The sequence below is a fragment of the Etheostoma cragini genome, chromosome 4 (genome assembly GCF_013103735.1).
Source record: "Etheostoma cragini isolate CJK2018 chromosome 4, CSU_Ecrag_1.0, whole genome shotgun sequence".
Lineage (NCBI taxonomy): Eukaryota > Metazoa > Chordata > Actinopteri > Perciformes > Percidae > Etheostoma > Etheostoma cragini.
Window position 1 is genome coordinate 23,631,743 of NC_048410.1, and position 14,545 is coordinate 23,646,287.

A 14,545-nucleotide genomic window follows, 5' to 3' on the forward strand; every position below is an offset into this window, starting at 1 on the left:
GTGCGTGTGTGTTATACGCATATCTCTCGAATTGTTAGTCCAATGGATTTCAAACTTGACAGTTGTCTTGCCACGGGCACGCGTAAGTGCAGTGCCAAGTTTGACGTTGTTTGGATTAGAAATGCAAAAGATATCGTTAAATATATGTCGGTAAAGCACACATCGGCCCTATCAACCTAACCTAAAGTAGAAACCAGAAATCCTCTTACAACAGGCTTCACGTGGGATCCATGAAACGTTTGTATCACACCAGTCAGAGCTTAAGAATGATCCAATGGCACCTTTCAGAGCTGAAGATGAAACCCTGACATCTCAGTTTAATTTGCTGTAACGTGTGTCCTATTTGGCAGCCTAAAACCTGGTATTAGGCTGTAGGAAGAATGGAGAAATAAACACACGGTAGCAGATTTTATGTAGTGTTTTTTTATGTCACACTTGTTTTTTTCGTGAGTCATAGCCAGGCAACAGCTGTGAGGGAGAGCCATGTCCTCCGTCCCCCCCGTGCTGGACCACCACCCTGACCCTGTCCCAGCAGAGGGGCTGGAAAAACAAGCCAAAATATTTCGGTCTATAGCAGAAAGAAATCGTTCACTTGTGGCCATTAACGACACTTTAAAAGACAAACAAAAAACCTTAAGAATAAAATAAAAATGTTGTTTCCTGTATTAAATATCATTGCCAAACATAACACCATTTGAAAACGAGGAATAACATCCTGTCTCCTTGGTATAGCCCCCAGTTGGGGCTGTGCTGGACTCTGGGCATCGGGTCATCTGGCTCCGTCACTACATCTATGGAACCCTGTTTTCCTGTGTGATGTTGTGCAGAACCCCACAGGCTAAAACATTGTTTCAGACTTTTTCTGCTGTGTATGATGCAAGACAGAGCCATCTGCCTTTAATCAACCCGATAGAGCGTTCCACCGTGGCCCGTGTGTGTACGTGTGCACTGTTGCTCGGCTCATTGAGGTCTTCTAAAAGAGCCAGATCTGCCATCGCCGATAAGTGATCAACTGATGACTTCGCCTCCTCCTGTTAAACTCATTATACGCTGCACCGCAAGTCCACGCTAACTCGAAAACTTGCGTACACAAGCTCACGTTCACTTATAGTCAGGTTATTAATCTTGTAAGGCCAGACGTATCTGTACATATGTGTGTCCGTTCTTGGGGGGGAAGGTTACCTGTACATCAGCAGACGCCACATGCACAACGCTTTAGAACAGCGGACTCTTTTCCTGCTATTGTATTAAATTGCTGTGAGCTGGCAGGACATAATATAGCCTAATCTCTGAGATTATTTCTTCAGAGCGCTGTGCAATGCGAGAAAATCTCAGAGATGAACTGGGCAGATATATCCGTTTTCATCAGACTCGCTGTGGGTTTATTAAATCGCCAAAATACCCCCTCGAATTAAATCTCTTACTTCACCGTTAACAGTCAAGCAACTAAACCTGTGTGGAAATGATCACAGCTGCTGAAATGTTAATGATATTCGTTAACAACCCGACACGAGCCAACACCCTCTCTCTCTCTCTCCTTCTCCCTGTCTCTCTGTCTCTCTCTCTCTCTCTCTCCTCTCACAGTCCGGTTCTGGCGGTTGATTAAAACAGATAGGTGCTGATGAGCTCTAATAACGGAGCTGGTGGGTAGCGCACTGCCCTGAGTCCATGAGGCGAATGTCTGATTACTCCACATTGTCATTGTGATATTTTGTGATTACATTCTGAATCTGCAGCGTTCTCTGTCAGGTAAATACAGTGTTATGTCCTCTGACGTAGGAGTAGCCTACACTGTGAGGCAGTAGCAAGCTGTATGGTGGAGTTGCATATGAAGTGGTTTGGGGTCTTTCAATAAGTATTTTTGGAGTACCATTTGTTTTTGATGAATTCTACAAGCAGCAATAAATGTACTGTATTTACATTCTTTTCTAGTCTTAAAAACTACTCAAAGCAACTTGGGGTTCAGTGTCTTAACCAAGGACACTTCAACATTGAACTGCAGGGCCAGGGATTGAACCTCCAATCGGGAACCGCTCTACCACTGAGCCACAGCCGCCCCTATCCCTCTACACCAAAGGCCAAGTAAGCGCCCGTTTCAAACAGGCCCATTAACAGGTACTGCACCAATTTCTATTCATTTAAAGCACCTTTTAACCCCGTCAACACCTTTTCAACATGACGGAGAAACAGCAGAACTGGAAAATCCTCCTAGAAAGAGTTCCTATACTTCATTACAGTCAACCCTGGCTGCAACTGACAATCCAGATTGAGACAGCGAATGCTAAGCACGGATGCAAAGACCCGTAAACGCTGACCAATCAGAACTGACTGTTTTGGGACGCATATTAAAGAGGCAGGCGCTCCAACAGAGCGCCTCCGATGGGCAGTAAAAGATAAATAAAGTTTTTAGTTTTTTTTTACATTAAAGTATTTTAACATGTTCTATACAAAATACAAATATGAACCCGGAAATTAGCATAACTGTGATGGTTGGGGTACGGCTGGCCGTGAGATTTTTGTTTTGTACTTATTTCTGTCTGGTTTTTTTTCACTATTAGTTTTCTCTTGGCTCTGCCCGGGTTGTCTCTGCTGTTTCCTTTTTCCCTCCACCGCCTGCTGCTGCCAGCTGATCGCACACACCTGGTAATCATCCAAGAATCACTCATCCCACTTCTCCCGCCGCTCACACCTGCTTTCCATCTGCCTCCCATATACAATCAAGATCAGTACTTCAACCCCAGCTCTACAGACCCTCTTCGCTTGATTGTTTGCTCCAGTCACCCTGGTGAAAACCACAGCCAGCCTTCCTTATCTCTCGGGTTTTCCGTACTCCTGTGTTCACCTCCACTCCCTTTTCCATCTCCGGTCAGCTGGCTTCTCCCCTCGGACCCCCCCCCCCCACGCACCCTGCTTCTGCCTGCCTCTGTCTCCGCTCCCAGCTCCAGCGTCTCTTCCTCGGCTCCTGGGTCCCGGCTTCCCCAAGTGTCCTCACCCCCGAGACTCCCCATCTTCCAGTCTCTTCTTCCCTGTCCCAGGCGTCTGCCTCCCAACTTCCCTTCTCCCCTCACTTGAACAAACCAGTTTGCCTTATTGAGCCTTGCATTTGAGTCTGTTCTGTCACCCAGCGTAACATTAATGGGTCCTTTAAACAGCTGACAAGACTTCTTTTTGGAAGAGCAGGGAAAAGTCTTTTAATTTTTTCTCATCCTTGGTTTACATTTTATTTCAGCTTTCTGGTGAGATTTAATGTAAACGTATAATGAAATTGAGACGTGAGACTCTTTTGACACTGAGCTGGTGTTTTTGTGATGCTGGGAGTATATTTTGACATTGAGTTATTTTTGCCTTGCTGAAGGCTGTTCAGTCAACTGTTGGTGGTTTCTCAATGTTATTGAGAAATCGGTGACCTTGTGTAGATGTGCCCTAACCTGCGACACTCAAAGGAGGAGACCATAAAACAGCAGATTTCAGGCCTGTGTCTGGCTAATTCTCAAGGCTCCATGTTGACTCTACTCTCACTCGGGAATGTGCTCAAAATAAAAATAAATCTCTACATTTGGGAATCATGTGGACCGTTTTTTTTCAATCTGCAGTTTACTCCTTCATTCTCATCTTTCCACAGACTGTAGATTTATTTAATATCAAAAAGATCAGCAATGTGCTATGTGTTAACCATTTTTAAATAATTTGTTTCCTCAAATTAATTCAATTGTGGCTTTAAATAAATTAATTTGTCTCTCAAGTGACCATGTGCCCACCACTATACCCATCAAGAGTTTTACAACTTTGAAGCAGAGTTTGAACAACAAACTGGATTAAAGGACAATTCCGGCACAAAATGAACACATGGGTACCAAGTGGTATGTATTCATGCTAATCAAATGGGACCAGTTTTACCACGAACCCTACTGTCAAATCATGATACAAACATTATCTCTGATTTTTATTAAAACTGTTTGCATAAGAATACCATGTTATACTGATCACTCTAAACAAGATACCCATGGAGCCATTATTTGTCCTTGTGAAAGGCCCAGGATGTTTCTGGGGGCAGAGCCAGCCGAGGAGGTTCCCAGACCCAATGAGATAAACTGACTACATCCACGTTGTTATGACTTTGTGTTAACATCCACTTTGTATAAATAAGCAGATGTTGAGAGCTTCCAATTGAGCATTTCTGTGCTATTCTGTTGTGTAGAAACTGTCTCCTTGTTTTCACATGTAAATATGAACTTTGATATAAAGTCAGTGGTCTCTGTCTATTCTTAATAATAAGGATTAGGAAATTATTCGTAAAAAGATATTTTTATTGTTTATTCATAATTTGTGCAATACGCTGCTGCTACTATTCATTCATTACTACTGTTCACCATTTCAACTCCTTCATTATTTAAATACTGTATTCTAAACTTCCTTTAACTATGTCAATACCGTGCATATCCACACTCCTTATATTTCTTTATTTATATTTCTATATTTCTATACTTTATGCAACTGTAACACATAATTTCCCTTCGGGGATCAATAAAGTATTTCTGATTCAGATTCTATTTCTATACCACTAACAAGGCTCAAAATAGCACCTCACTTCCACAGTAGCATAATGAGGGTCCCTACATGTAATCTGAAACATTGAGAACTTTGTAAGCGTACAGACAGTTTATTAGAAAGATTTCGAAGAGTTTATGAAGACAGTACCGTTCGGTGTACAGGCAGACGCCATCTAGGGAAAACAGTCACGACCAGTTGAACGACGAACGCCGTGTAACCGCTAACCAGTAACATAGCTCAAGCACCCCGTGTTATAAGCTGATTAGGGGTATGTGCGAGCATGGATGCCGGCCAAACTAAGCCCCGGCCACAACTAGGCCCCGGCCACAACATTCAAGGTCGTAAAGTTTGGTCTGGACTTGATCTGTAGTGGAGTAATTATGCTCGAACAAGAGCCGTTCGGACCAATCTGGGCAGGGCTGATGAGGGACAGGGGACGGAAACAACCACGTCACCAAATAGAGAATTTATTCTAAGGATCCATCGCATTCATTTTAAAATCCTTAACCGGCCCGGCTCAGCTCGACAAAAGCCAGCCAATGGCGTCACTGCGACTCAGCTGTTCAAATGCACAGGCTGGTTTTAGAACGTAAGAGACGTCTTTGTTTCAACAGAGAAGGCAGCTGGTAAAGTCAGCTACAAACTATACAAATAAAATGATCAATCATCCATTTTTTTTTTATATTACAAACAGCTGTAAGAAATGGCAGAGTTTTTGACTGAGCCTCAACGACCGCCTGAAAGTACTGTAAAGTTTTATGGTGGAGAGAGAGCTAGAGAGAGACTGAAGAGAGAGTCCAACAGCGTTAGAGCTGAATCAGAGAACTAAAACGTGTTTTTGCTGATTCATCTCTAGACATGCAACTGTAGGAAGCATCTCACTATCACTAACGTTATCCACATTCATGTGTACACCTAACATGACATATCCAGCTACAAACAAGTCTAAAAGTCGGAAGTTAGGACCAAAGTGCAAAGAGTGGTTGCTATGGAAACGATGCACTGTCTTGTCTTGTCTCATTGAGTTCATAGACAGTTAAAGAAATGGACCAACAGATCCCGTTGCTCTGAACGGAGACCAGTAAAGGGCATCAGAAGCACTTTTCCGGTGATGGCTGAGTGTTACTGCCAAGCCTCCAACTGAGCTTGATGACATAGATGTGACGTGGGCAACCTGTCTGACAGTTGTAAGTCTTCTGGTAGCTGTGCAAGAGAAATCTCAATAATTCCCAATCAGCAGAGACGGAGAGCGTAGGTATATGTTAGGAGATAACATAGGCACAGGGTAATTACTGCTAACTAAAATGCTAGTTAAAATTAGTAATTAAACCCAAACAGCTGATGTAAGTCCTAACTGTCTGCGAGCTTCTCCTGACAATACGGTAATTTTTCGACTATGCGACAGTAAGTCGCTTGGTTATGACACAATCGTTTTTTTACAAAAACTTCTGCTATGGAGCCATAACGTGAGATACAAGGTAATGGAGCCTTTTATACATTGTTGTGTTTCTTTAGAAATAAACAACGGACAAATAGAGTCTTTAAACACTTCAGATGTAAAGTTATTCGCTCTCAAAGTTACGTAAAAATGAATGGCGGTCAATGGAATACTAACGGCGGGTGAGTGTTACGTAGCTTTAAAATGGCGCCATGGGAGCTCCGCTTAGAGAGGAGAGGCTTACCCCCTTGGGTGATTTCTTTTGACAGTTGAGTTTGGTCTGATTGGTTGTAGGTCTATCCAATGAGTGCAGAGGAATTGTGTTTCCTGGTTCGGTGGGAACACGCCCCATAATCACAGCCCAATGGAGCAGTATCAGACTCAGTCTAATCTCCGACTAGAATCTGAGTATGACAACGTCAGGCTAGGTATACGCCAAAACTGGTCACATTCAACTAGCATGAAAACAGATCCCAGAGAATGTTTAACTCTTTACCCTCATTTTGCGCCGGAATTATCCTTTAAATGTCTTCACTGATTTCACAGTGAAACAACCATTTTACACTATAACGTTGGTTTCAATGATGTCAAAGAACTTAATTTACCACTCGTAACCCATAGAATGACTTCAAAATGCAAAAACTCACATGGAAATGACTGTTCTTGATCTGTAGCCTACCTGTAATTGATTATATAAAGTCTGGGTAAAGCAAAATTTGTGATTTCTCTCTCAACACATTGTACATGTTAGAAAATACTTTTTGAAAAAAAGAAAACACTGTGAAATACTCAACTATAGAGTTAAACTTATTCACCATTTCTGAGTCCAGGATTCTTTTTGGGCCGCTTGAAATCATGGTTCAATGCCACTGGAGTCATTCTTAACACAACCTTGACTATATAACAACAATGTCAGAGAGCATCAGTGGGGTTTGTGTGACACTCAACTGCTACAACTGAGAGCAAACTAAAAAAAATACAGCTGAGCAGCGGCCCGTGGCTGTGGCTCGGTCTTTGGCTCAGTGCCCTTTAGAGAATACTGCTTAGTTTTTCACGATTTTGAATCCTAATATTTTGTACTTGGCGTTTAAAAAATGAATGAACATTCAATGTTCGAATGAATGAACATTAAGTCATTTTGGTGAATAAATTAGTCTTCATCATCTTCTTGTGTCCCAAATCATAAATATTGATCAAAGTTGTTATGTTGAATCGTGACACAGCTGATTGAATCTTCATTTCCTGAAAACTGTGCAAAGAAACTTAACACAGCCATCTGCTCCCTGCCCACAGCTGTAGCTGTTGCCTAGCAACAACAGACAGAACATTCTATCTAGGAAGCGCTGCAGACCGGAGAGGAACGGAAACGGTGGTAAATGCCAGATTGCATTGGTAGACTGACTATAACGAGCATAGCGCTCAACAGTTAACAGCCCTGGTTCTGGGAGTGTTTTTCCCTGTTCAATATCTCCATTGACGTTTCTGAAAATGTTTACATAAAGAGTTTTGAGCCTGGAACCAAGCCAACCAGCCCTGAGATTAATCGTGACCATAAAACATTAGATTCGGCGCAAAATAACATTTTGAAAATGCCAAAGAAAGCAAAGGTACAATACTGTGTCAAACACTATCATAGACTTCAATGGTAGAAGCTTGCTCTTGTATGGAAACAGCGAGTTCCACCAATCAGAGATGTCGCTGTTAGGCTTAGGAACGTGGGTAGTGTGGTATATATACATAAAACATGTTTTTCTTAATACATGGTTGATTTCACATGGACTTCTAGCTTCTAACTTTTCTTTCACAACCTTGTAGCTCGTTGTCAATCTACCTTGGATTGTTTAGACATTATGGCTGATTATCGATATCAGTATGGAGAAAATGAATGGGATTTTTACTTCCACAACCACACTATTGAGCTCTATAGCAACACTTTCTACCATAACAAATCACCAATAAAGGCTTCTCAACCAAAAACAACCCTACTGGTAATGTTCAAGCATTGTGATCCAAAATTGGGGAGAAATTGACATCAGCAATTAAGTTAACAGGTTTTCCTGATGTTATCATGTAGCTACATGTAGCAGCATTAACCAAAAAACTACACATCCAAAAATGTTCCAACAGGGATGTAGAATTATTAAAGGTGCAATATGTAACACTGCTGCATTCATGTCAAAAAACGACCACACCTATGTTATATATTTTTGTGAGTTGTGTTCTTACACCATCCAAAATGTTTCCACCAAATTTCAAAGCCAGAGAAATCTGTTATTTTATTTTTTGACATAAGACGTTTCCGTCAGGCGCCTGTCAATGGCGTCATATAACCTTTCACCCTCTAGTTACTCGTAACTTCCGTCAGAACATGGTCAACCAGTTGATACATACATCACAGAAAGAAATAATACTGCTTTCTTTTGGCCACACAGCATTATTTTGTGATTAGTTAAATTACACTTTTGTAACACAGCAATACAACAGAGACCTTATTTACTGAAACATTTAAACATTGATCCAGCTTAACGTTACTTCAATGTACTGCAGAGATGGGGACTTGAGTCTGAGGCTCGGACTCGAGTCGCACTTAAGTCGCATAAACAGCTGGCTTCACACTAGACTGGGGACTTCAGCCAAACGACCTCAGTTATGTATAAAAAAAATGCATTGACCTCCTGGAGTTGTACCTTTTGTCATTAGTTTTACTTTAATAACTTGGTAAGCAGTGGCAGTAAGCAAACGGCTACATGCAAGGTGTTGGGCTCCAAGATAAATGATGCGGATCAACAATGTCAAACTTCATCAGGCATCTCAAACCGCACCCAGATAGGTCAATCACTTGTGAAAGAGATGTCAGTCACAGTGAAAACCAGGAACGTCTATCCACCCTAGTCTACATAGATCTAGATCTATCTATAGATCTGTCTAGATAGACAATTAATCTAATGCTAATTTAACTAGCTGGCACAGCTGCCTCACTCCACAGAGACACTTCAGTCGGGATGACAGGTGACAACAGCCGGGACATATAGCTAGCTGGTTACCGTTACATTACAGCATTCGAACCCGGCCAGCACTTAAACAGCAGTTTAATTAAGCTTTGGGAAACAGACGATGGCACTTAAGTCAGAATAATCTTGATCCATATAGCTAGCTATGTCAGTTAGCGCTAATGGTGTTTGTGCCAAAAAACTCCTCCCTGACAATGTATCTCACTCTGCGACACAGGTTCGTAGATCTGAGAGTTGCGATTTTGGTTTTATTTTCCGTATTGGTACAGCCCTTCAACGTTGGTATTGATATTGATGAATTTTTTGTATATATATCTGAGGATGTTTGGCTGAAGTCCCCAGTCTAGTGATATTGATCAATACCATTACTATTGATATTGATCAATACCAGTATAATGAGATCAATTTGTTTCTCTCCAGTTTGCACCGCTGCGGTTTCATCAAAGAGGCGACCTGGCTGTCTGTGTCTGTTTAAGTGCGCTGCTTTCAAGTGCACCTCCTGTCACACATGCTGTCACAGCACAGAGCAGGCCCACTTTGCTCCTCCTTCCCACTCTTATGATTTGATGTTGTACCGTCATGTGACTCAGCGGCACCAGGCAAACAAGCAAGCAAGTGGCCGGGCCTAGCCGGAGAGCCTGAGCAGAAGAATGGCAAGAATGGAGGAAGAGAAGCGCTGTGTGTCTAGATTTTCAGGCAAAAAATGAAAAAACAGCAAGCTGTATAATTTGTAAAAAGTCTGTAAGATACAGTGGGAACACAACAAATGTAAAAAAAAAGTTTTTGAAATTCATTCAGATTTAGCAATTTGATGATGCATCCACCTTAAGTACTAAATAAATCGGTAATGTAGCCGTATTGGCGAAACTGGCCTTGCATTTATATGTTTATGGGATCAATACCAAATTATGCGGTATTGCACACCACTAATGCTCGTGTTGTCATTGACACGTGTTTTGGCATCTAGCATCAACCGCGAAAGGTTTTCACAGCTCCTCCTGAGGGCTGCACTCCGAACTTCAGCAGTTCAGGATCCAGTAAAACTGTAATCTCATTGTTCTGTATTGTCTTCAGAACAAAACTTGAGTCCACTCCCAGAGAGCAGGAAGGTTTTAGCGGGAATACATTTTTTTTTTAAACAATTTTTTTGTTTAAGATAAATGTTCAGTGTCAGAGCAGGAACATAAGAATTAAACTAAAATCTGAGAGGCAACTCAACTACTGAAGATTAAACATAAAGAGTTTTTTCTCAATAACAGCTTCCCTCTAGTCACATGCATGACAACCGGATCACAGCGATGTTGTTACATCACAGGTCAGCATGTGCTGTGATGTCATAGTCAGCACCTTGGGTCATGGAAAAGTTTATATTCAATTTAGTTTAATTTATAATCTATATAGCCTTTGTGTTTTTAAAAAGGAAATTCCAGCCTTTATGATTTAAAGTTTTGGCACTGTAGCTCCATCATGCTTCGGGAGATTCATTTAGTTATCTGTGAGCTACACCTTGAGCCCAGTATTAGTTATTCCCTCATTTTGGTAAATCTGCTGCATTAAAAAATATACACTGCATTAGCTATAAGCAGTTGACATGATTAATCAGAATAAAAGGAAGACCGTTACGCAACTGTCAACAGCTCTGGGCTAAACCATCACTCACCGGTGCAGGGGGCGCTGTCAGTGGGGCCTCGATGACATGGATGATCCCGTTTACCGCAGGAATGTCCCACTCCAACAGGAGCAGCTGGTTCACCAGCGTAGAGCTCTGGGGAGATACCATTAAAAATAAGAAATTAATGTTTATAAACATCTTTGATCATTTACTTTTATTGTTGTTTTTTCATGGACCGCAGTTGTGTTTGTATGTGTGCGTTTCTGACCTCATTGTTGCCGTGGGTAACAGTCAGGTTGAACCCAAGCCTGGACTTGATGACTTCCTGGTGTCTTAGATCCTTGAATGGTCGTCTACTGTGATTGGTTGAGATGTGATATTCAAGATCTCTATCAGACAGAGTCTAAACACGCATGCACGCACACAGGCACGCATGTACACACACACACACCCACACACACACACACACACACACACACACACACACACACACACAGAGTAGAAACAGATGTGATATCATTAACAGTTCGTTAACTAATTCAATTACAAAGGTTACAAACTTAATTAGGAAATTAGGTAAAGGTTAATATGTGTGTTTGTGTCTATTTCTGTCTTGTGGCTTGTTTAAAAGCTATGATGTGTCTCTCTTTCTCATGGGCGGCCCACCTTCTCTAGGGGGGGCAAAGCAGAGAAAGGGGAGGTAACCTTTTAAGGTCATAAGGGGAAGATTCCAGAAAAGACCATCTGAGCTTTCATTTTCTCAAATGCAGAGCAGGATTACCAGGGCTCGGTATACACCTATCACCATTTCTAGCCACTGGGGGGCCATAGGCAGGCTGGGGGAACGCATCATAATGTTAAAAAGACCCATAACATGCCATGGGACCTTTACATTTCAAACACTTACTGTAACTGTTCCTTGAAGGCTAATATATGTATTAACTAAATGTGAAAAAAACTATTTGTATTATTAAATTAATTAATTATCTATGCAACCTTTTTAGGTAAGTAAAATAAAGTACTTTCTGTTGTTACTGCTGTTACTTTTGACTGATCCAACATGATGTGTGGAGTTCCTCAGAGCTCATACCTCGGGCCTCTATTTACTTTTAGATTTTTCTAGCAGTAATTATTAAAGGGTACATCACCTGGTTTGGGGCAAAGCCGGCGTTGTGAGGAACAAACAGCGTGACCTCAGACTTCCTGTGAGACATAAATTCAACAAGCTGTTGGCCTTCTGAGGACCGCCCGCTATAGTCCAACAACAACTACAGAGAGGGAGAGGGGACATTGAAGTTATTTAGATATACAATGACAAGTTCAAATTCATCCAATCATTCTGTGATGCATGCTTATATTTAAAAAATCCTAAAACTGTAATACCAGACAAATACATGAAATTGAATTATGCATTTAGATGATTATTTGATTGCGGTCCAAAGAACACAACTGCATCAAAGATAGACCGCAGAGGTGGATAAGAGTTTGTGGACCTCGTCCGGTCTGGTAATCTTGTAAATTGGGAGTCCAGGGGCCTCATGTATAGGCCTTGCAAACACACAAAAAAGGGCTTGCAAACAAAACATCTTTCTGACCATAAATTGGGATTAATTAAGAAAGAACTAGACAAAAAAGGAGACTTTATACCCATGCGTTTTAGATACAGGAAAAATCAAAGTCTGCTCAATATTTAATCAGCGCTGTCTCATTATCACATCCCCCACCTGAAAAGGCTATATTCTTTGAGAATACAAAATGTAGAGGTAGTACTGGTAAGAGTAGAGTAATATTGAGAAGTGTCAATGTATTAAGACATTGCTGTACATCTGCACAAATATGATTGGATGTTATTGGTCAGCTGGTGGCCAAACAGTTGATGAATGAGCCACTGATGGTGAAATTAAATAGCGGATGGGCTAATGCAACCAGGGGGCTGTTCTCCAGTTATTAACAAACTGTTTTTCACATAAAATCAGTAGATTTTATCTTGTAAACTCAAAAACTCATTAATAAGCAACTCAGAGCCTTTCAAAAACAGAGCCTTTCAAAAACGATTCTCTCTGTTCTTCGCTGACAAAAAAGATTGCAGAATTATAAGAATTGTTTGATGTTCTGGAGATGACATTGTGAATCCATAACATAATGTGTTTAAAATAACAAAGTGATGTTTAAAAAAAGGCTTTAGTTTTATTAACCAGAATTATCTCTTTACTGTCAAACTCACCTTGTAAAAGATGGAGACGTTGCTGTATTTTGCGAGGACACTGGTCAAGACGCCGTTACAGAAGTCTCCGTTTCCAATGTAACTTGCGGGACACACACACGAAACATCTGCGCTCGCGCACAGACAGACACACACACACACACACACAAACACACACAGAATTACACACCCTCAGTTTTCTTGGGTCTCAACTCAACCCTCAATCCATCAGACTTTAATACTCTTTCTTCTACAGTGGAATAAACTGTAATTGACATTAGACTCACTCATTAACAAACATGTACTTTTTTGCTCTATTGTAATGTATTTATTGTATTGCAGCACATGGGCCCACAAATTTCAAATAATTAGATCAGTGGAAAGAAACTTAGTCAAAAACAATTCTGACATGGATTCATAATTTAACAAGTAGTTTATAAATTCTACAAACCAAATATTCTGTGGTTCCAACTTCTCAAATGTAAGGATTTTCAAATTTTTCTTTTCATTTTTTTTAATGTCAAAGATTGAATGTTTGTCTCTATCAACTGGAACCATGATGGAAATAAGAGGGATGAAGTCTAATTGTATCCCTCTATCCCTGACTACAACTATAGATTTGTTGTATTTTGAAAATATAGTACAATATTACTTACCATGAAAGCATTAGAAGGAATATGTGACAGAATGAATAAATAAAATAATTGTTAGTGTCATCCCAGGATTATAAAGCCAATACAAACAGCCTCTTTGAGACTGAGCATTAAACTGATCCACAGGGATCTCTGTGATGCTCCAGCAGACTAAAATACAAATTAAAGCAACATAGGCTGTCCAGGATCTGAAATCAACAGTGATAAGAACAACAGATCTGCCTCTACCTGAACCCACAGACTGTGTTGCTGTAGTACCTCTGAGCCTGTAGCAGTAGGCGTCGTACTTGCTGCTCTGGTCCACAGGTTCTTTGTAGATAACCAGACCTACGTGGTTGTCTCCGCACTTAACCGAGGGGAAGCGGGTCGGGTATCCCACCTTCCCCCCCTCCATCCAGCCGGCCACGCACAGATGCATCCCCAGCTGTTAGGACCAGAAAAGAACGACGACAGCAGGCTAAATGATAAGATAAAAGTACCAGCATGCACTGCTGAAAATAAGACTTTTCAACTAACTAGAAGAGGTTATAATGTGTGGATTCATCCGCCTTGTGTTGTAGCGGTTCTATAACTGGAAAAATCTGAAATTGTAGGTAACTACGACATCTACCCCTTGCTTCAAGCAAAACTCTGGCTTTATTTAAAGAAAACAACTTTTCGGTTTCTTTATTGAGAGGAAAAAGGTTGATTCACCCCCTAAGTCCACTCTTCACACTGCTGCCATCTGGACCCAGATACAGGACTCTGTGTAGAAGGACTCGCTTTGGCAGCCCTTCTGCCATGTCAATGTTGACCTTGTATAGATCTGTTGTCGCTGTTTTTAATGTAGTTTTTCTATGTATCCATATACCTGTATTTATGCAGTGTGTGTTACCCATGTGTGTGTAACAGACTGTGGAAAAACAATTTCCCCCACGGTACAATACATATCTATCTATCTATACTCATGTATTAATAGGTTCAATAATAGCTGAACATTTAGTAACATTTGCTAAAAATGACTAATGGCGTTTTTCCACTGCTGGTAACAGCTTGCCTCGGCTCGCCTCGGCCCGCCTCGGCTCGCCTCGGCCCATT

At 41.1% G+C, this 14,545-nt stretch overlaps 1 protein-coding gene and 1 long non-coding RNA gene across 2 annotated transcripts in view; one reads left to right on the forward strand and one right to left on the reverse strand.

Annotated features, from left to right (window-relative positions):
• Nucleotides 1–14,545, reverse strand: part of stab1 (stabilin 1) — a 102,261-nt gene that overhangs the window by 7,937 nt on the left and 79,779 nt on the right. The window contains exons 63-67 of the mRNA XM_034868989.1: nucleotides 13,727–13,892; nucleotides 12,837–12,943; nucleotides 11,761–11,880; nucleotides 10,881–11,015; nucleotides 10,661–10,765 (exon numbers count right to left, since the gene is read on the reverse strand). Coding sequence (XP_034724880.1) covers nucleotides 10,661–10,765; nucleotides 10,881–11,015; nucleotides 11,761–11,880; nucleotides 12,837–12,943; nucleotides 13,727–13,892 — 633 coding nt within the window. The remainder of the gene's footprint in view (nucleotides 1–10,660; nucleotides 10,766–10,880; nucleotides 11,016–11,760; nucleotides 11,881–12,836; nucleotides 12,944–13,726; nucleotides 13,893–14,545) is intronic.
• LOC117943084 overlaps nucleotides 9,411–14,545 on the forward strand; it is a 13,727-nt gene continuing 8,592 nt past the window's right edge. The window contains exons 1-2 of the long non-coding RNA XR_004656279.1: nucleotides 9,411–9,615; nucleotides 13,747–13,748. This is a non-coding gene — a long non-coding RNA (uncharacterized LOC117943084). The remainder of the gene's footprint in view (nucleotides 9,616–13,746; nucleotides 13,749–14,545) is intronic.